Source organism: Neolamprologus multifasciatus, chromosome 1 (assembly GCF_963576455.1).
Source record: "Neolamprologus multifasciatus chromosome 1, fNeoMul1.2, whole genome shotgun sequence".
Classification (NCBI taxonomy): Eukaryota; Metazoa; Chordata; class Actinopteri; order Cichliformes; family Cichlidae; genus Neolamprologus; species Neolamprologus multifasciatus.
The window spans coordinates 31,167,008-31,189,945 of record NC_140439.1 but is presented as its reverse complement, the minus strand read 5'-3'; the positions used below and the strand labels follow the sequence as shown (position 1 = coordinate 31,189,945).

At 38.5% G+C, this 22,938-nt stretch overlaps 1 protein-coding gene across 4 annotated transcripts; it reads left to right on the top strand.

Moving 5' to 3' along the window:
- The first annotated feature begins 770 nt into the window (after nt 1-770).
- cyld (cylindromatosis (turban tumor syndrome)) lies at nt 771-22,932 on the top strand. Of its 4 annotated transcripts, XM_085157519.1 has the most exons (18): nt 771-1,125; nt 1,215-1,346; nt 2,244-2,786; nt 4,636-4,947; nt 6,674-6,779; nt 7,446-7,547; nt 9,614-9,730; nt 12,960-13,348; nt 13,821-13,986; nt 14,086-14,227; nt 15,005-15,127; nt 15,364-15,455; nt 16,243-16,309; nt 18,467-18,599; nt 19,152-19,260; nt 19,489-19,607; nt 19,940-20,156; nt 20,578-22,932. In XM_085157519.1, exons 3-18 carry the CDS (start codon nt 2,295-2,297, stop codon nt 20,760-20,762), a joined length of 2,871 nt encoding a protein of 956 aa, XP_085013645.1. In that variant the 5' UTR covers nt 771-1,125; nt 1,215-1,346; nt 2,244-2,294; the 3' UTR covers nt 20,763-22,932. The 4 variants fall into 4 exon arrangements, with proteins under 4 accessions (XP_085013645.1, XP_085013640.1, XP_085013654.1 ...); XM_085157514.1 differs by lacking the exon at nt 1,215-1,346; XM_085157525.1 differs by lacking the exons at nt 1,215-1,346; nt 9,614-9,730 and having other exon boundaries at nt 772-1,125.
- The last annotated feature ends 6 nt before the right edge of the window (nt 22,933-22,938 follow it).

The following is a 22,938-nucleotide window of genomic DNA, read 5'->3' as shown; positions in this document are numbered from 1 at the left end:
ATGTTAAGATTTTCATTGGGGGAGAACAGAATGGACAAGATTAGAAATTAGTAGATCAGAGGGATAGCACATGGTTGACCAGTTTAGATAATGAACATGTGCAAAGGATGTCAAAGATGGAGCTATCAAGCAGGAGTAAAAAAAGAAGACTAAGGAGAAGATTCATGGATGTATAGAAGGAGGACATGCAAAGAGTTGATGTGACAGAGCAAGATGCAAGGGATAAGGTAAGATGGAGCCAGATGATCCACTGTGAGAAGAGAACCCCTAAAGGGAGCAGCCCAAAGAAGAAGAAGAAATCTCACAGTACCACAATGGGGAGGCTGTATTGTCTTGCAAAACTTTGACACTTTTTAGAAGAAGAAAATTTAGAACATATAATTAACCCGTTTGGTTATACTGAGAAAATTACAAATGATCTCCAATACTTGAGACTGAGAACCTTCACAGACAGATCTCCAGCAATTTTATACTTAAGTACATGTTACTATTAATAATGTCAATCTTCTTACTCCTAGGCCATATTTAATTTTATACCCATTTTTTAATTTCATAATTATAGTGTAAAATTGCTTCTATTTAAATAAATATTTCTCAACTGCCTGCAGCTGATGAGCATCATCTGCCTTGGAAGCCTCACTCCAACCTAACTACACTTTCTGCCGTCCGTGGGAAAACCCCAGAAAGCGGGACTTGGTTATTGACAAAGCAAACAGCGAATCAGCGTTTTAGAAAGAAACGACTAACCAATGTCTGTCAGCGAACACGAGGACGTCATACGTTAAGTTTAGTGTGGTCGTCTCCTGTAAATAATATATCTCATAGATATAGCGATACACTGTATTATTTCACACATTTCTCGTGGAGAATAGGTGTATTTAAATGTTTTTAGTACACTTAGGAAGGTGGCAGTCTTCTGCCAGCCTTCTTGCTGTTGACCGGCTCGCTAGGCTAACTTTAGCGTGATACTTAGCTGGTTAGGATAGTAGCATTAGCTGTCCATTTAGCTAATCAGAGGTTATTACGGGAGCAGTCTAACCTGTTTTCAGAAGCATTTGTCTAACTGGAATGGACTTCGAAATGACAGCCATTTGTAGCCACTAACCGAATTCACGCATATCAAAGGTAAGGTGTCCGTGTTGTTGGCACTGGACGTAAATGACTGTCTGGTGCATTTTAGCTCACTGTACGCTAGCCACTTTCCTCTCTTAAAGGGCCTTTGACTGACAGCTTCTGCCCGGCGACACGCTGCTGATGTTGTCAAAGGAAAATGATGATTAAAGCAAGTCATAATATCGCTTTGTAGGTGTCATCTGAAAGACCCCGCTAACTCAATGTCACAGCAGGTCAGCGCGTGTCAGTTTGAAATTACTTTCATTTTCAATCTGTGTTGGGTTTTAGCCATGTATGGCGTTAGCCTTACAAAATCTTGTAAAAATGGTCTAACGTTACTCAGGCTCTTAAAAACAAATGTCGCAGTTCAGCAGCTGCTGTCATGCTTGAAACGATTGACGGATGTAGAAGTATTGTGTGCTCTTGTCTCTGTCAGGTGGTTGAAAAATCATGTCTGAGGTGTGATCAGGGGAAATCCACACGACTAGTATCTGTCTTACCCAGAGTGTCAGAATAAGTCAACTGTCTGCTCACTCTCTATTTTTAGAAAATTGAAATAAGTAGTAGTGAGTAATGTTACACAAAGTGCTGATTTTTAAATATAAATCACTGGTCTACTGAATGTAGATGAGGGAGAATACACAAGAGCACATCAATCTCTCAGAAGAAACCAAAACAAGCGAACTGGATCACAGATTTTCTGAACTCTCAGTGCAGTTAAGACCGTTTTGCCAGAGTTTTGCCGTGGTTAATTTCAGTATGGCTCATCACACATCTATTTGCATCTAATTAATGAAACTGTTCCAATGTGTGTTTTTTGTTTGTTTGTTTTTTGCTCAAGTGTACTTTTAGACAGAATGAGCAGTTGTGCTTGTTAGTTGAGTTCTGATTTGTGTTTTGGAATATTTCTAGATTAGAAATATTGTTAATGTTATGAATTATATTAATGCTTAACTTATTGTGGTATCAAAGCACATAACCGCAGCTGTCTAACCACATTAATTTACATTGCAGAAATGTAAGCTTGTCACTTTCACTTAGGACACACTTACTCTCTTAGGTCAAACCTTAAGTGTTCTGGGCGGGGGTTTTGTGGGGGTTTTTTCCTCATTTTTCTCATTTTTTCTTAGACCACAGGTCAAGGTTGCCTTGACATTGGAGCTTCTGCCTAGCATGCAGACATGAGCTCTGCCCTGTGGAGCCAGGAGAAGCCCAGTGGGGGCTTCAGGGAGGACTGGCGGTTCTACATGGTTGTGAAGGAGTGTACAGTGGAGAAGCCTCCCCAGAAGACCCTGAGGATTCCCCGTGGCAGTCTTGGCCAGGCCTGTCAGGAGCGCAACAGCCTAGGAAGAACGCTGCCCCCATGCAAGGGGAAGAAAAGTCTCCGTATTCTGGACCAAACCAACGTGGTTTTGAGCCTGGATGAGCGGGACGTCTTGGAGCTAGATGAGAAGCTGGCTGAATTGCTCTTCCCTATTACTAACTGTGAGGAACGGTATGCGCTACTCTGCAACAAGTCACGGCTAGAGCGTGTCCGTGATATTGACTGTGGTTCCAAGGTGCGTGTCCAGCTGCGCTCAGGGGATGAACCTCTGCCTGGTGTGGTCCGCTTCAAAGGCTCACTGCTTCCTGATAGAGCTCTTTCTGGAATCTGGTTTGGAGTGGAACTTCTGGTGAGATCTCTTTCAGTTTTATTCTCATTTTTGCAAAAATATGGTATCCATGTAGATTCTTAATTTGATTTTTGATCTGTTCATGAAAAATGAGATGACCACTATAGTTTAAAGAAAATTTAAAGGACTGGCAAAATTGTTTAAATTAAAAAAAAAAGTAACAATTTAAATGAGAACTTTTCAGGCTTTAAAAAGATTTTATTTCAGCTACATTCATGTATCTAATTAATAGGAGACAAATGCTTGCAAAAGTAAAATAATCACTAAAACCAATGTATTACTTTTAGCACGACCTTAAAAAAACTTGAAAACCAGTTATTATGTCTGTGTAAACAACTGAAAACTAAATAGGAATAACAAATAAACAGGAACTGTTTCTTGAGTGCTGTTTGAAACCAGGTGATTTTTGCTTGACTCATGCAACTTTTTTTTGACATGATGGTTAACTGGAAACTGTTGCAAATGATTCCAGCAAATAAAACACTTATTCTTCACAATAACTTACTTAGTAAGTTACAGAAGTACCACTATTTCCGCTTACATCTCACGGCACTGATTAGTGAAAGTGCTCAAGAATTTATTTTAGTTGTGTTACAAACTGAGTATAGATAAGAATGTAGGTTGTCAGTATGTAAGTGTCATTTATATGGTATTTTATCCCAGTAGACTTACCTACGTACTGTGAGGGAAAAAGATCCCCAGATCTTCTCCTTACACAAAAGCACTGTTGAATTCTTGAACTGTTGCTATTTTTGGAAATAATGTATAACAAAAATAGCATAGCTAACAATAAAAAAGCTTTTTTGAAGACTTTTTAAACTGTATTGATGACTGTTGAGGGTACACAGCAGTGCTGCAGAAGCTGAATGAAAAGCAAAATATTCACATTTGTATTGCTTTTACAGCGATGATGCCACACATTGACAACTTCTGTTTCAATTCACTTGGTTTAAAAAGCAGTGTGATAATGACAGTTTGTGTAAATGTAACACTGAAAAAACAAACTGTAAAGCTTCAATCTTGTGAATCATGCATCTAATGGCTTTGAGTAAAAATGTGGGATTAAATAATGTATATTGCTTGTTTTATTTTCAGATATTTTAGGTTTTATTTAACAGATGTGAAGTTATTAGCTAGTACTATAACTGTGGCTATAACTGTTTACCGTTTACACAAGGCTAAAACAGAGATGCAGTGTTTAAACTGGTTCGATTGTAAGAAGATAAGGTCAACATTTTAATTCTGTTCCTTTTAATCTCATCACAAAATCTGAGTTTTTGAACTAGGCTATTCATTCTGGACTGTACATGCAGTACAATAATTAAATACAGTACAAAGGCTTGTCTATTGCAGTACAATGTTGTTTGTATTCTTCAGAGTCCAGCTGTTGTCTTCTTGAGTGGGCTGATGGAGCTAAAGCATTCAAACTGCGCCTCAGTATAGCTGCCTCAGTTAGCATATAAGCTTATAATAAAATTCTGATTTATACTCCTAACTACATAGAGTTCAGTATGTTCGCTTTGCCAGCAGTAATGGTGATTCAGCAGTTTTTCTATCCAAAGAACCTGCCTGTGGATAAAGATGCACAATATCCTATATCATCCAGTGTCTGTACTAGAAATGTTTGCATTTATCATCACAGTAAGTCAAGTCATATTCCTGCTGCAGTAATCGATCAGATGCTTTCACAGCTCTAGGATGTTGACTCACCTTTATTCAAGAACGCTGAGAAAGCAGTTTTGCAAACTGGCCTCCTAATTAGAAGAATAAGTTGCTCATCTCTGTTGCTCCTGTTTTGACTTGCTCTCTAAATTTGACTCATTGTCTTTCCTCTATTTTCCCATCCCAGGAGGAAGGTCGGGGTCAAGGCTTCACGGAAGGCACCTACCAGGGCCGCCAGCTTTTCCGCTGTGAGGATGAATGTGGTGTGTTTGTAGCCTTGGACAAGCTTGAACTGTGGGAGGATGATGATGACGAACCTTTGGGTGAGCTGGAGGTAGACAATATCGGTCTGGTGGAAGAGGATCAAGACTTTCCTCCACTGGAGATCAACTCAAGGGTCCTGGTGCAGACCAGGGAGGGACCAGAGAGAGGCACCATCATTTTTTGTGACCTGCTACCCGGCAATGAGAGCTTGGGGTACTATGTAGGAGTTGACATGGTAAGAATGGTTCCCTTTAAATGGGTTAATCTATTCACAAATGTACACCTGGACAGATGCAGAAACAGGCAATAAAACATTTTAATGCTCTGAACTGCTGGTTAGAATAAAGGATCAGTTTGTTCACCTTCCAGTCTGGGGAAAATGCTAAACATTCAACATAATATTTTAAGATCATACAGAAAAACATTCTCTTTTTCTTTTAAGAAGTAAATAATAACGCTAAATCTGAAAGCCCACTGTTATCAGTCAGGTAATAGTAAGTTGAGATGCCTTAGTGCCTAATAATATGTGTTGTATAGTATGCGTATGTGCTATTGTACAACCTTTTCTACAAAAAAAAAATATAATTTTGTTTTTGTCTTTGAGGTTTAGAAAAAGAAAGAAAATGATGATTTCAAAATGTAGTGTATTTCCTTTGAATACAGTTCATTTGTGTTTGCTGACATTCAGACCATCTATTATCTGTGGTTGCACTACATCTGCCAGCTATGTCAAACGCATTTCAATTCAGTCTCAAGTGGATGTTGCAGTAAACCACTGAATAATAACCAATTAAAATACCTCCAAATTTGTCTTAAGAAAAATCAGTGCAGTTTCAAGTGTCTCATTGTTTTTTTTTTTTCCACATTCAGTCAACTATTATAAAGAAATGTGTCAGTATTGCTATTTTGATGCAGACTATGGGTAAAGTCTCTGTAAAGTCTGTAAAACTCAGTGATTTAAACTGCTGGCTCAGATAAAATGACCAGTTTAGACATCCTCTCTCATGATGGAATTCTTACTTTAGGACTTGGTGCGAAAATATAAAAAAAAGAAAAGGAAAAAAAAGTCCTACTCTGCTACAGTTTTCATGCTTTATGTTTTTTAAATGTTTTAATGTTCTACCATTTGTCATCATTTTTATCCATAAACAATTTCATGTGGAATTTGCATGCAATTCCATGTAATTATCACAGTTAATGCCTCATGTTTGCTGTACAACTTGCCTGTGTTTATTATTTTCTTTTCTCTGACAGTTACTGTGTAGGAACGCGTCTTGTTGCCTTGGATTGTAGTAGCTGGTATCTATGACTACTGTTGTCAGGCGGGAGTGGTATTGTAGTGATAGAGAGATTGAAATACATAACTAAGGCGTTTGACTGCTGATCGTTATCAGCACCACCAGCAGCTGCAGCAGCAGCAGCCCACTCGGTGCATCTGAGCCTCCCACACAAAGGCAAGACAGTCACGCGGGGAGTGAGGTAAAGACTTAGTGCTGTATGACCCAACAGCATGGCAAAGGGCCAGCAGGCAGCTGAGGAGAGCCCACTGCTCTGCCTCACTCTGCGTCCAGCCTCGCCCTGCCTTCTCTAGCTAGTGGCACTGGCTTCAAGCTTATCTTAAGCTATCCCTCTGAAGCATATTACTGGATTCCAAACTAGAGAAGAAGAAGAATACCGTGGTTGCACTTGCAGAGACAGTGGAGCTTTCAGTTGGAAGAGGAGCTAAGGTGGAAGATATGGTTAATGTGGAAAAAGATGAGATGAGCATGGTTTATGGTTTATCATAACACAGAGGATCGAGTTTAAACAAAATCTTTAGATAGAGTGGGATACAGCAGACCTTGTTGAACATCAAAAAAATACGAGGAAAAGTACCACGTGTGGCACCACTTTAATCAGTGTTCCAGTGCTGAGGAGCATCTAAGAGGGTTACAAGGTTGTCATGTCTCCAACTCTTTCAGGACAATCCTATCGGGGACTGGGATGGTGTGTTTGATGGAAAGCTGCTGTGTAATTTTGCCAGTTTGGAACACACTCGACTTGTCCCCATCTGTGACGTAATGCCAGGTGAGTTATATAGTATTTGTTCCTGGTTTTTACTGTGTTTGTACTATCTAGCATTAGCATTTCTTTTCCTGATAACATTCAGCTGTGCCTCACTTGGACCAGCACTAAGCTGCTTCCTAGCATTCTGAGTTTGTGTTTTGCTTGCAGCGGGAACAGAGAGCCTTTTGTGTTGATGGCTCACTTGTTTTTGAAAGTCAAGTGAGATACTCTGGCTCTTTGTTCCCCACAGTGGAATATTGATTTGCTTATCTGTGCTGCTGTCTGACTGTTCAAAGTTGTATTCAAGTTTGAATAGTCAGGTGACTATTCAAGACTAATTGACATTGAAGAATTGGCAAATTTGCCACCTTTCTTTAAAACTATTCATTTAGCAGTATCTGACCATGGAGATGTGTTATCTCAAAGTAGAACTACTTTAAATTGTCTCCCTAAACCAAACGTGTTATTTATTGGTTCCCAATTCCTCGTGTTTTGATACTTGACAGTGAAGATGTTACTTTATAACTTACAGCTTGCGGGACAAGTGAGGGGCAAGATAACTTGCAGTTAATTAGAATGCCTTAAGCAGCAGTTAGATGCTCTAGTTAACTGTTTATGCAGTTAACAAATTGCATTGGTCATTAATGTGAATTTCCTCTAATATGGATGTATTTTTGGAATTCACAGAATATTCCATGCAGGACCAAAGGCTCCAAAAGCACAGTTTTGCCCCCAGAGGCCCGGCCAGTGACAAGTCGTCCTCTAGCCAAAGCAAACCAAAGAGCAAAGGTAGTGCACTAAGTTATGATGCACAGCTACCTACATGCATAACCACAGCTTGATGTGCTGATAAATCTTAAAGAGGACTTATGGTTATTTCCAGCTTTGTATTTTTATTCTTGGACTCTCTTAGAGTAGCTGTCTGGTCTAAAATTTGAAGTAATCCTTTTTTAAAATCTTATCTGAGTCATGATGCAACTCTTCTGTTCATCCACTGAAAAAATGCTTTTAGCTTCTCCTCCCTTTAATCTGTCGTTCTTTTGACTGGCTGTCTTTTCCAAAGAGAAGTTTTGAACAACAGGTGGGAGTGACTTGCTCGTAGCCAGCACTTTTTGCCTGAGATGACCATATTAGTGGTCAATAACGCTCATAAGAATTGAAAATGCTGCCTTAAAATTAATGTTTAAAGTAGTTGAAACCCTGAGCTTAACTGTAGTAACACAATAAAGAAATTAGGGAAACAGTGGTGGAAATAATTATTTCATCCCATGCTGAATTTTTAAGTTTCCTTACTTACAAAGAATTGAACAGTCTCAAATTGTTTGGGGGTTTCATTTTAGTATTTAATTGATTGCCAAGCAAACATGACCATACTAGATAGAGAAACCATTTCTGGCAAGGACAGCAGTAAGTTGTTTAGTGTAGTTGGCCACTAGGTTTGTACACATCTTAGGAGGGATTTTGGCTCACTCCTCTTTACAGAAACTCTCTAAATACCTTAGGTTTCTAGGGTGCTGCTTGGCAACTCAAAGCTTCAGCGTCCTCCACAGTTTTTCTATTGGACTAAGGCCTGGAAACTGACTAGACAACTCAATGACTTTAATGTGGTTCTTCTTTAGAAGAATAGAATACAGTATGATTTGGTGATTGTCATTCTAGAAGACCCATCAACAACCCATCTTCGGTGTTCTTTTTTGGGAAGGAGATTCTCGTCCTAGATTTTACAAAACATGGCCCCTCAATACTGTGAAGTTTTCCTGTACTCACTGTTCTGTCAAAACAGTCCCAAAATATAATGTTTCTAACCCTGCGCTTGACTGTGGGGATGTTGTTCTGTGGGTCTTACTATTCCTCCAATCAAAAAGGGCTCAATTTTGGTTTCATCTGACCATGGCACTTTCTTCTGAATCATTTAGATCACATTTAGAAAGCCATACAGGCATGTAGATATGCCCTCTTGAGCATTAGGACCTTGAAGGTGTTTCAAGATTTCAATCCATTATGGTTTGGTGTGTTATAAATGCTGTTCTTGGTGACTGTGGTCTTAACAGCTTTTTGACCACAGTCTTTGTAGGACTTGCTCTGTCTGTAAATGAATACTTTAAATGAGTAAGGAAGAAAGTAAACAGATGACAGGTGTGTTTACCAGAGCTGCTCTACAGTATTTTGATGCAAAGAAAGTCTCAGTCTTAAATGTTGAAGGATTTTAGTCTTTTAGACACAAAGTCTTTTTGAGGAACATCCATAGTGTAAATATGTCAGAAAAGATCTTAGATAGACCAGATGTCATTGCTCATGACATCTGGTTTCAAAATCCTAACAATGCTCATCTTAAACAGGAGTTCACAAGCCAATGGATGAGGTTTTACTTTTATTCTATGGAAATATCACAGTGGTTTTATTTTAAAGGGGCATTCCATCAAATTTGCCAGGTTGTAAAGCCAAAAATATAAAAAGTTACAAATCTCCTCTTTGTCCTACACACTTCCACGTTTCATACACTATATAAGCCAGTTATGGCTGTCTTTTATTTGTTGCAGATAATTCTTGTTGAAGCTTGTAATATTTTTAGATGAGTAAAATCAGGGATGATACATTTGTTTTGGCGGGAAGTAAATAATACAGATTGCTTAAGTTGACTTGATGTGAATGCAGTGCCTCTCACCCTGCTCTTCAACTTTTTGTTGCCGTTCATGATTGATCTTTTCCTTAGAGTTGTAGATGCCTGTTTCCTTTGTTCAGTGTCGAAACATGGTGAGAGAAGTTAAAGCACATACACTGGTACAGTGTGCACACGTGCACATTATGCTTATCTTTCTGTACTTTCTCTTTTCATGTACTTGCTGTATTTACAGGATTAGGTCATCAGTGTGGCAGTAGAAGCAAGTCTGAGTTTTACTATACTTTAAATGGCAGCTCTCTTGATCCCCCAGCCCAGCCCAAATCCAAAAGCACATGGTACATTGATGAAGGTAAAAAGGAAAAAAAAAGTACTCATGGGATGTCACCATCTTAAAGGCAAGCTACTGTTTACAAACTACATATTAATCTGAGGTACTGCAGAGCTTTAATACATTTACAGTGGCAAAATAAGGGTTTCCATTCCCACATTCCCTCTATAGTAAAAGACATTCGCACTCTGGTACTGTGAGTTGCCATAAATAAACAGGTCCACCAAATGTATGCCATGAAGTATGGGTAATATAAAGAGAATGTTGTAGAATTTGATGAACGACGTTTCAAAGCTGCTAAATGAGTACCTCGAGGTACCATAAGCCTTGAGCACTGGATACTCATTTGATTTATTGATTTAATTCAATTGCATTTTATTCATACAGTGCCTAATCAAAACAACAGTTGCCTCAATTTGCTCCAATGTATTGCTGGCCAGAGCCTGTGCTGCATGTAATTTCCCTGCTCTGTCCTGGTTATCTGCAGCTATCCAAGAAAGACTAAAAATGTAAACGAAGGGAAAACAGTTCCAGAGTGGATTTGTTCAAGTGTCTTTGAGTTCTGAGTCATAAATTTTGGGGCCAAAAAAAGGTTATGTGATTGATTTTGCAAAAGAAGGATAACTCTGTGAGGTCCCCCCCCACCCCAGGTTCTGGTAACAAAAAGTAATTGCAACCAGATTTAAGTAAACAGTATTTATACAGAGCAATACCATCAAGTAGTTTGCTGCAGTAGCTTGCTGTAAGGACTTTTCCAGTAGTCTTGTCCCTATTCACAATTTCAGTGTTTCTTTGTGGTATTCTACCTGCATGAGCTATTTGGTGTTTCTAAAGGCTTTTATTGATGCTTTGTGCTGCAAATGACTCCTTACCTTTCTGATATTTTTGTTTTTTGCTACTGATGGTGGTTCAGCACATTTGCCAGCAAAAGCATTAGTAAAAGGTTAGGTTTGTGGAGTCAGGCTTGGCTAATTTTTGTCAGCTTGTTGTCTTGTTTATGTGTTACTCATGGTGTAGGAAAACAAGTTGATTGTTTTTGTTCTTCTTCCACTGCTCGTTTCATCACCAATCATCACTAGCAGTTGTGAATAAATTCTTTAAGAATATTTATTGTCCTTGGATCCAGTGACAGAATTACAAAGTAAAAGAAAATATAAATAAGATTAAAAGACATGCAGGAAAAGGTGATAATGTGCCTAAATATCATGGCAAATTTGGACTAATCATAAGCAGAATTTGCTGTCTATAGCTGTTTGTGATGTTGCCGTGTCATGGCAAAATAATATTTGAAAACCTTCTGTGTTATTTCAGTAATGCATTTAGTTCAGGTAATTTCACATGCTGTTTGAAATTAGGACAGTCACAAATAGCTGATGTGCCATTTTCACAACTGCTTACTCATCCTGTGAATGTGTAATCATTTTCATCTTCCTCAGGGTTACCCTGTATATTTTGGGCCTTTTATGCACTGGTGCTCTCATTTGATTCAAAGTCAGCAGACAAGGTTACACATTTCTGTGGTTCTTTCAGTACAGGAAGAGTTCATTTGGAGATGCACAAGCCTGAAGGTGCATTCTGTCATGACAATTCAGTCAGCACTGGTTATATCGCACTTTTTTTTTTTTTTATCACTGGTACATTTAAAATTTAGAGAGACACAATGAATAAACATGTATTTGTTGTTTATTCTCTCTCTGGGTAAGCTATGTCACCACAGTGCAATGGTGTCTGTTTATTACAGAGAAACAAATGTTACAATTTAAAGGATAACAATTTGTAAAAAATTCAGAGAGGGGCAATGAAACTGTGAGATTGGTTTATGAAGTCTCATTATTAGAGATTGTTTGAGGTTGTTGTGTAGCATGCACCCTAGGTGGCAAAAGCAATAAAATCCATAGATAATAAATGCTGAACTAAATTTTTTTATAACTAAAATAGCTAAAAACTAAGTGGCTTTCTATTATGTTATGCTCTTTATATTACTCAATTTTCCATATTGAATTTCAAGAAGAAAACAAATGTCAACGTCCTCTAACAGGGCTGTGTATATTGAACATTGTAAAGGGTAGTGGGGCATAAATTCAGTAACTTCCCACTTCTGTAAAAAGTTGGTGTGTAAAGTTCCACTTTTCAGCTTTTCAGTTATTCAAGTCATTCACTGTTCAAGAATTTGCATGAAACATTATATGTACAGCAGTGGAAATGCAAATGTAAGTTGCGGTGGCTTTACCAGAATCTCCAGCTTGCATCAAATATTACATAGTGACTGAACTGTCCTGAACATAGGGAATTCATCTGAAAAGTCCCATTTCACAAACACATGGTTTGAATTAATGGTACAGTATTTCATTGTGTACTTCATTTCATGAAATATTTGTTCACAACTTGATTTTTTTTTTCAAAATTATCAAATAAAGCTGACTCACTGTGACATATGGAAAATCTGTAACTTGATTCTGCCAGTAAATTGATTGAATGATATCCAATTACTTAACCTCATACCACAGCTGAGGGCATTTTCACACCATATATAATATTGCTCAGCAATGGACAATTATTTTTTACATAATATCTAAAAGACATAGATAATTATTTCTACTTGCCAGTATCTACTCAACAGTATACCCTTTCACAGATGCCTCTTATTTTGGTATTTTCTTCTCATTTAAATAACAAATATCTGGTCCATCTCAGCTTTTGTTGTTCATTTTCATGTTTTCTTCAGCTTGATCAGTGGGTCCAATATTTGAGAATTACTTCTATTATTTTCTTTCTTTTTTTTTTTTTTTTACAGATTGTCAGCAAAATAAATGAATTGATGGCACTACTTTGGCACTCATGTGTCTCAAAGTTCCCTGAACCTACATTTTCAGAAAAAGATGCCATTTACTGCATTTTTACTACACATTTCTTAGTTTTTGATCAGTAAATAACAGTAAAAATCAGTCCTGGTCATGAAAAGACTCTTAATGGTTGATCTCTACTGTTTCCACGTGTTACTGATGTGTGATAGCTTTGGCGTCACTTGTGTGAAAATGCCCAAAGATGCTGTAAAAATGGTGTTTACCATGTAGTAATTCATCACCATCTGAAACCATCTGCTGATCTGCTGCATGTGGTAAAAATTGAATAAAACAAGCATTTATAGTTTTCCTCCCTAAAGACTCTACAGTCTCTGCCCTACACACAGCCTACAGAATATATTTTTAAAAAACATACTAAGTTTTGGGTTTTGTTTTCTCTCATGCAGTTGGGGAGGACCCCGCCAAGTCACTTACTGACACACCCCCTGACTTCAACCAGTCCTCTCCACCATCCAGGGCGCCACCCTCTGGCTCATTGTCCAGCGACAACAAATTTCACTCGCTGCCCTTCAGTCTCAATCGTAAGCCTGGGCCTATTGACAGCATGAGCCATGGACCCCTGTCACTCTCTGTTCAGTCAGTGATGGGAGAGCAATCAGAGTCCCCTTCTTCTGCTGCTCCTCCCTCACCACGGCCTTCAACACCTCCTCGAGGACAACCAGGTTTGGAGGTGGGGTCTCTGGTAGAGGTGAAAGAGAACCCTCCTCTGTGTGGTGTCATCCGTTGGGTGGGTCTGCCTCCTGGCCTACTGGAGCCTCTGGCTGGTCTGGAGCTGGTGAGACGACACAAAGATGTAAAATTAGGGACAGGAATTAGAGATACTGCTTGTCTTGCCAGTATTATGCAGTATATGAATTTGTTGATGTTTTTGTCCTACCCTTCCCCCATTATTATTGCATTTCCTGTCTGTCGTGAGCCTGAGCTCAACTCGTCATATTATTGCTATTTTGCACATAGTGTAAATATATGGTGCTATCATTGCAAACAATTTGAACAAACACTTGGTAAATAATATATTGGTAGACAGACAGTATGCATATGGTTAACACATACTAACTGACTTCTATATAGACTAGGTATATGAAATTCAGTATATTAGATACTGAACAGCCACATTATTGTCAAGAAGTACACGATCAGGCAGTCCTTGGTTCCCAGACATTTGGAGTTAAAGAAAATTTTACTTTTTTAGAGTACATGTTTGTAGGACCTTGCAACAATTTAATCACATGACCTTGTAATTCCAGGAAGAAGAGTGCCCTGGTTGCACTGATGGCACATTCAAAGGCACACGTTATTTCACCTGTCCCCCTAAAAAAGCCCTGTTTGTGAAGCTGAAGTGCTGCCGGCCCGATTCCCGTTTCCCGTCCCTTCACCATTCCTCCAACCCCATAGAGCGCTGCAACTCCATTGGTGAGTCATTTGGAGGTATATCAATAATTAAAATGATTAGTTTAACTAATGGTCTCACAAAATTTGTGCTTACACTTGTACTATGTGTATTTTCTACAGCATTTGGGGGTTACCTGAGTGAGGTGGTACATGAGAACACACCTCCACGCACAGAAAATGATGGCCTGGATGTCATGGTGGGAAAGAAGAAAGGCATTCAGGGTCACTACAACTCCTGCTACCTGGATTCAACCCTCTTCTGGTCAGTACTCTTTAGGTGTAAGGGTAAATACTTTTTCATCTACAGTATATGAAATTTGTTTTATTGCCCTATGTGCACTTTAATTATCGATTGACTGCACAGAGCCTCGTGTATTGCTGTATGTATTGCTGGCCAGAGCCCCCGTCAGCCCTTGCCTTAAAGCAGTAACTTAATAGATTTTTTATTTTTTATTTTAAAGCTTTGACCAGGATGAGCTCCAGCTGTGAGCTGACTGGGAGATAGTTATATAGCAGTTTCTGTCAACAGTCATTTTAGGTGAAGCAGTCAATCCAGAATAGTAGAAATTCCTGTAATAGTGCTTGAACTATTGTTGTAATTATTAAATTCAGTCTGAGGGCTTTAGACAGTAAAGAAGGTTCAAGATTCACATGTGATGCTTAATTAACAAAATGGACGCTAATGTAACTGAGCAAATTGTGTTATGTGCATCATATGAAGTTTTACAACTAGGTATCTATGATTTAATACAAATGTAGAAAATTGATGTTTGACCAGTAGCTTTTAGTGAATTATTTGTTCAGTTTTTTTGTTTTATTTTTCTTTTTGTTCCAGGTTTAGATTAAAATTTAAATGAAACATCTGAACTTCTTACTATCAGAAAATATCTTCTTGTTTGCGGATAAACGGCCATCAAGCTAGTTATATTTCCAACTGTGATACTTTTGGGTCTGTTTTTTTAGTAAACAAAGACAACCATTGTATGGCAATTAGCTAACAGGCAATATTCATTTTAATTCCTTTGGTGGTCCTTTGCAGTTTGTTTTCCTTCAGTTCTGTACTGGACACGGTTCTGCTGAGGCCACGATCAAAGACTGACGTAGAATATTACAGAGAGACTCAAGAGCTGCTGCGTACAGAGATAGTCAACCCTCTTCGCATGTAAGTCTTCAAAGATACTCAGATCCATGTATTTAACTCTTGCAGTATTGTAAGTCTGTGTTGGAACAGTGCTGAACAATTTTAAATTAGAGCTCATACATTTAAATAAAATAATACTTTTTTATTCCATCCATCAAAACCTGAATTTAGATGTGAAGCAAACTGCTTCTGAAAAGCTAAACTGTAGTTGTATTTGCTAAACTGTATTGGAGTATTTAGACCACTTTGTTTTCTAGACATGGATATGTTTGTGCCACTAAAGTTATGAAGCTAAGAAGGATCTTGGAGAAAGTAGAAGCTGCTTCTGGATTTACATCTGAAGAAAAAGGTATGAGCCTTTTTTTTTTTCTTGTGCTCATTATCATGGGTTTGGAAATTGATATTGGAAGTTGTCTCAATTATTAGTATTCTACTAGTAGTCAAAGGAGCTTGTAAAGAAAAGCGTCTGGACTTCTTTAAGTTACTTGAAGACGTTTCACCTCTCATCCGAGAAGCTTCTTCAGTTCTAAGGTCAAATGGTGGGGAGTCCCAGATTTAAACCTAGTGGGAGTGTACCCCCACAGAGGGACAAAAGGACCCCCTGATGATCCTCTAATCGCCTGAGCCAAGGTGTGGAAATGGGTGTGGGTCCCAATCAGCCAGGGTTTCGGGTGAGCTCATTGTGAAACCTGGCCCCACCTTTTCATGCGATTTCCCGAGGTCAGATGGCCCAGGATGTGAGTGGGCGTTAAGGCGTCTGGGGAGGGAACTGAAAACTGGATTATAGATGGCAGACAGTTGGTGTCATAAACCACTGCCTCTGTTCAAAGATGGTCGCTCACAGTGGACATAGATGGCTTCTTTCACTCCTCTTTCAAACCATCTGTCCTCTCTGTCCAGAATGTGAACATTGGCATCCTCGAAAGAGTGTCCATTCTACTAGTATTGCTTTTGTGTCTGGCTAAGGATGTAGATTATAGGTGACAAATTTCAAAATAAATGCTATAAAAAAGAAGACACTTACATACCAAATCATTAATATACTATATATGTACACTCATAGTTTGAACAGTTTATGGTGGCATTTGTGCAGAAATATTGCCTCAAAACTCATTTCAGTTAATTTTGCATTGCAGATCCTGAGGAGTTCCTCAATATCCTTTTCCATCACATACTGAGGGTGGATCCGTTGCTCAAGCTAAGGTAAAGGCCAAGTAACTTACAACTAAATGTGAAATTCTGTAAATTCCAAGGAAATACAGGTTTATGTAATTTACTTTTTTTTTCAAGATTAAAAAAACAAATACCAAAAGAAAATTATTTACCCAAATTGATAGGTTTTGTAAAATTAAAATATTTTACTACTCCAAAAGTGACTGTCTCAGACACCAAGAAGAAAACTGATTAAGCCATGGAGAGAATGTATGCTCACTGGCCACTTCATTAGATACACCTTGATAGTACTTGGTTAATATACTATATACATTTTGAAAAATTCTTCCAAGGTGTTGACTTGTTTTGACATGATATCAACAATGTTCATGCATTTTTTTTATCAGCTAGACATCCATGTGAATCTTGTAAACTTAAAAAAAATACTTATCAGATGAGGCAATATTCTATTACCCAGTTTTGATGAACCTTTGTGGATAGCAGCATTGGTTTCCCATTCTTAGTGAGAAAAGTGTTACCTCTAGTGTGGTCTAGAACTCTAGGCTCTGACCAAGGTACGCTCTTCTGCATACACTGGTTTAAACAAGTGGTTATTTGAGTTACTGGGTCCTTGCTATTAGCTTGAAGCAGTTTAATCTGACCTCTGACATAAATGATTAGTCCTTTATTTAACCAGGTAAAAAATCTCATTGAGAATAAAAATCTTAGTTCCAAGAGAGACCTGGCAGTGAGGTATTTTTATCCAGAGAACTGATTCTCCCTGAATATTTTCTTTTTTTCAAAGAATTCTCTGTAAATTCTAGACGTTGTTGTGTGGGTAAATCCCAATAGAGCCATAGTTTCTGGAATACTATGACCAGGCTGTCTGGCACCCACAACCATGCTATGCTCAAAGTCATTTAAATGACATTTCTTAAACAAAAAACATCCAGAAAGCACCATCCCTCCATCTAAACAGTCTTTAATTGCTAAAACATGTTATTACTTTGTGGGCAGCACGGTGGCACGGTGGTTAGCACTGTTGCCGCACAGCAAGAAGGTCCTGAGTTCAATTCCACCATCAGGCCGGGGTCTTTCTGTGTGGAGTTTGCATGTTCTCCCCGTGTTTGTGTGGGTTCCCTCCGGGTACTCCGGCTTCCTCCCACCGTCCAAAAACATGCAGTTTGTGGGGATAGGTTAATTGGATAATCCAAATTGCCACTAGGTGTGAATGTGCGAGTGAATGTGAGTGCGAATGGTTGTCTGTCCCTGTGTGTTGGCCCTGCGACAGACTGGCGACCTGTCCAGGGTGTACCCTGCCTCTCGCCCTATGACAGCTGGGATAGGCTCCAGCGCCCCCTGCGACCCTGAAAAGGATAAGCGGAAGCGAATGGATGGATGGATGGATGTTATTACTTTGCTTTTCATAAAGAATTAGTTAGGGATGGTAATAAAAAAATTCAGTACTTTTCACACAAAAATAATATTAAAGGTTAGGGTTATGATGTGCCATAAAGAACTTCCCCCTGATTATCAGTGCATTACCAGACAGTGGAAATATAGTCACAACAGCACTAAACCAGGTGTCTAAATCTGTAATATGTAAATTTATACCACAGTTCTTGACACTGGAACCTTTATGGGCAAAGTGGTTGGACTGTGGGAATTTTCCTGACAGACTGAAAACTAATGTTGCGGTTTTATTTTCAAATCTTTGAAATTCCGATGAGCAGACTATATGACCTAAAGAGTTGGATGTCATCATTTATGACTGTTGTTTTGCTGTACATGAGTTGTTAAGCTGTGTCATTACAAGTTGCCGAACTCGGAATGAATGCTACTGACAATCTTTAATCTGATTTTACAGTCTATCAGAGACATGCAGATATAGTGAAACAAATGTTAGATTTTGAGCTGTTAAATGTCAAACAGTCTGATTTTAAAAACATGTTAGAAATTTCTGTTTATGTTGATCTTTCACCTCCTGCTCATATTTCACAAATTCTGAGACTATTTTTACTTCTTTTATAAATTGTTACAAATATTGGTACTGGTATTTTTCAGCTTATATAAGTAAAAATTGCTCTTTGCTGTATCATTTTTAGGAAAAAGCGCACAGTTCCTAAAGAGCTTCCAAGAGCTGTACACAATTAGTTTTTCCTTGAGGAAGGAAGATCATTGAACAAAGACTTTGCTGTTGTTTTCTAGGTCAGCAGGTCAAAAGGTCCAAGACTGTTATTTTTACCAGATCTTCATGGATAAGAAGGACAAGGTCGGAGTTCCCACCATCCAGCAGCTCCTGGAATGGTCTTTCATCAACAGCGACCTAAAGTTTGCAGAGGTTTATTTGAATTATTTTCAAAAGTTTGATATTAAGTGAATTGACTGGTCTGGTGGGTGCCCATTGGGTAGAGTCTTTGACCAAATGTGAGCAGATACCAAAAATGTACCCAAAATCTGGACTCTAACCAGCTGTTTGAAAACTTTTTTTGCAAGTCTAAAAACATTTTATATGCTAATTAATCTCTTTTTTTTTTTTCTTTTTTTTTAACATTCAAAGAAAAAAAGAGTTTGAATTAAGAGGTTGTAACTGAAATATTACATTGATATGTACTTATTTATAAATGTTTCGGAGTGTTTAATTTATTTGACCAGAAACGTTTTTCAATTTTACTCCAGCATGTGCTACAGAAGTTGCACCTTTCCTTTAAAATAAGACATATATTTCCAGATATTAACGATTACACAGTTTGAACCGTATATTATGTATTTAATATCCTCTTTTTCTTTCCTGTTGTTGGAAAGACGTCCTCTGTAGCACGATAGTCTCAGTTCCTATTTTATGACTTGGACATTTATAGACGACCACCTATGGGTTCTTTTTCTCTGTTAGGCTCCTTCCTGCCTAATTATCCAGATGCCCCGCTTTGGCAAAGACTTCAAAATGTTCAACAAAATTTTCCCCTCCTTGGAACTGGACATCACAGATCTTCTTGAAGACAGTGAGTAGCTAATATTTATTTCCAGTCTAGATCTGTAATGTGCTGGTCAGTGGTGATTCAAAGCTGTATGTGGCATTTGGTAATGAATTTCCACTCAGTTGTCACTTCAGCTCAGCTGAGATGAAGGAACCAATTTTTCTTGCTTTCCAGCCTGCTCTCAATTTTTTGAAGAATTTAACTTTGGTACAGTGTGTCGGCAGTGATAAAGGTTTGTGTTTTCTTATCCAGCTCCAAGGGAATGTCGTATCTGCGGAGGCCTGGCTCTCTACGAGTGCCGAGACTGTTATGAGGACGGGGACATCACTGCTGGCAAGATTAAACAGTTCTGTGAAAAGTGCAATACACAGGTAAATAACTCAAGGCATTGTTGCAGCATTACTTCAACCAGAAACAAGTTTTAAAGTCTATGCCAGAATCAGCCATTTGGTGGCGCCAAATCCAAAGAAATCCTAGTGGTTCAGTGTTAAGTTTAACAAACTCTTTGTATTTTTTTTTCCCAAATAATTTGTATGGCAGTAGGATTCCTGGAAGACTTTTGTTTCCTCTAATCTCCTTTATATATTTCTTAAATAACTGTGGAATATTTCTAATAACATCTTTAACATCTTTTGTTTGTCACTAAAAGGCCAGTGTAACAAATGGTGTATGACGCGGGACACATGTGCTTGTACTGATTTAGGTTCACCTCCATCCGAGGAGAAAAGCCCATCGACACGGCAAACTGTCCGTTCCCAAGGAGCTACAAGAAAGTACAGGCCGTCAGGGCAGTTTTCCCCGCCAGAGGATGGAGCTGTTCGCCGTGCTGTGCATCGAAACCAGTCACTACGTGGCCTTCGTCAAGTACGGCAGCGCAGATTCAGCCTGGCTCTTCTTCGACAGCATGGCCGACCGCGATGGTGCGTGTGATGGCCTGTTGATGTTGTTTTTGTAAATTTTGACTGAAGTTACTACCATTTTAAAAAAACAAAAAACCTCTTCTTTGTTTAATGTCAAAACTACGATCCACAATAATTTAAAAACTATTTATACAAACAAGCAAACAATTGTTTGTTAAGATGCCAAGAAATATTTAATTAACCTCTAGTGCATAAGCTGCTATGTAGCATTTTTGTTGCTTTCTTATGAGATTGTGCTACTGTCCACTGCTAACTTGATAACAGCTTTATAGTTTCACCTTTTTTTTAAGGACATTGTTGTAAAATTTATATCAACAAATAGTGATTGCATTTAATTAAAATTGAAGAGGCATTTCAGTCATGACCTAGCTTTGTTGTGTCCATTCTGCTGTCTCTAATGACCTTACTTGCGATTTTTCAGGAGGGCAGAATGGTTTCAACATCCCGCAAGTTTCTCCCTGTCCGGAAGTGGAAGCCTACCTGAAAATGACCCCAGAGGAGCTGCACACCCTTGATCCCAAAAGCATCCAGGGCCAGGCCCGACGCCTCCTGTGTGATGCTTATATGTGCATGTACCAGAGCCCGACGATGAGCCTGTACAAGTAGAACCCTCTCCCAAGACCCCTACCCTCCTGCTCCTTAGTCACTCCACCTCCCCAAGGCAGAAAAGTTCCAGGAAGACCAAAAATTAAACTAAAAGAAGAACGGCTGCCTGCCAGTAGGGGCACTGTCCAGAATTAATCCTTTCCCCTCTTACTCTCCTCAATGCCTGTTTGGTTCTGGAGGCTGGAGAGATGGAAGAAAGGGGGAGAAGCCTATTTGCACTGTGCATTAGTTGAAGTGTTGTGTTCTTCATGTAGTCCTATGTAGCTTCCCTGTGTCTCACAGCTGAGCATTGGTAGTGGATGATGAAGCAAATGTAGGCATTATGAGGAATCACTCCCTGTTGAGGGAGGAAAGAGATGATGGGCGGGAGGGCATGTTGCGTTGCAGTGACTGACAAAACATGTGCAACAAAAACACAATGAACTAGTGGGAAGACCTTGCTCACCTCATTTACCTTAAGAAAAGAGGAGTCTTGCTATTCTTAATCACTGAAAATGTTGGGAGCTTTCCATAACGCACATTAAGGAAGTAATGCAGTGTGCAAATCCTCATCCAACCTGTACGCTTCTGTGTAAAATACCTAAGTAGCATAGTCTTGGTAGTAACATCAACAGTATAGATGTCAACCTACTGTGCAGCTGCATCAAAACCAGACTCTTTGCTCTTTGTGAACAGGTTTGCATAATTTCCCATCAAACTGTGTAAGTGTCTTTACAGTATGTTTTGCAGAAACAGATGTAGCCATTGTAAAAGTCTCACGTTTTACTGCATACTTGCATAACTAATGCTGCACCTTTTACTTCATCCCCAAGCGAATCTATCAGGAAACATTTAGGTTTTGTTTTTTATTTTATTTTCCTCCCCATTTGAAGTCACAGTGAGTGCTAATTTGTCGGTCGGGAGACATCGGTTTTGTGTTACAGAATACAAATTTGCTCCTCTGCTCTAGTTGTAAAGAATGGTCTGCATTGCTAATGCAGTGTAGATGCCAGATACATTCATGAAGGGGGACTTGTACAATGGCTGCTGTTGTAAAGCTGATTGGTGGAGCACTCCATGCATTCATAGGGTCAATGAGGTGAAATACTGGAAAAGTCTGACTGTTTTCTTTAAGGTAAGTGTGTGTGATGTGAAGAATTTCATATGCAGTGTTTTTAAGTCTGTCACTCATTGTGTTGATGAGTAAAACTAAATTATGTTTTATGTTTACAAAACCTTTTCTCTGCCCATCATGGCGCATTGGATATCCTATGATTTAGGTGAAGCAGGTATTGACTCTCGCTGCCTTTAATGAAAGTGTAACTTGCAATATTTCCATCCAGGCACAAGATAACAAAACAATTGTGATCAAAATATTATTATTTATTGTACTTTAAACATATTACAAACTATTCTCCCTTTCTAAGAAAAAGAAACAGGGTTCATGAAAGTGTACGTTTTGGGTACTCCTTGTCCTCTTACTCTATATGAAGTAAGTTTTTGTCAACAGCAGCTACTACTGAATGTTCACAGTGACACATGGAACAGTTAACAGATGATGGGAAATGAAGAGGCACAAGGCTGGTAACCTTGACGCATCAATGTATGTAAAGAAAAAAATAAATAAAAAGATGATCCTTGATTCCATTATATTCCCCAAAACCAAAAGCTTACCAATCTAAATACAAAGTGATTGTTTTTTTTGTTTTTTTTATATAATCCAAAAATGGGAAATAACAAACTACAAAATACAGATGTTGGCATCAGCATTATAAATATACACACATATATATATATATATATATATATATATATATATATATATATATATATATATATTTTACTTAACTTAATCACACCTTAATAATCATGGATTAGGTTGTGATTATTAGGTGACCGTATAAGGACAAATTTTAAAGTACCTCTCACCTGACAACTTCCATTTTTGGTCTGTGGTCGTTTCCACTGTTGCAGGTATTCTGACACCTGTGCAAACTTTTTCTGCACTGCTGGAGCTTATCACTGATTGGAGCCTTGTTCTCTATGAGAGAAGTCTCAGAGCAGAGATTAGGATTGAGATTTTTTTTTTCCTCTTTCATCTGTACAGTGTAGACATATGTAACAGGTGGAAAATTAATGTCAGTGATGTTCCTGTAAATGTTAAAAATAAAGCCCATTTTGAAGGGTGAAATGTCAA

Bases quoted from the DNA above. Each gene is read 5' to 3' on its own strand.
- cyld (XM_085157514.1), top strand. From the start codon at position 2,295: ATGAGCTCTGCCCTGTGGAGCCAGGAGAAGCCCAGTGGGGGCTTCAGG. The intron at 15,456-16,242 runs GTATGAGCCTTT...TTTGCATTGCAG, and splicing joins ATTTACATCTGAAGAAAAAG to ATCCTGAGGAGTTCCTCAAT. The intron at 19,261-19,488 runs GTGAGTAGCTAA...TTTCTTATCCAG, and splicing joins CACAGATCTTCTTGAAGACA to CTCCAAGGGAATGTCGTATC.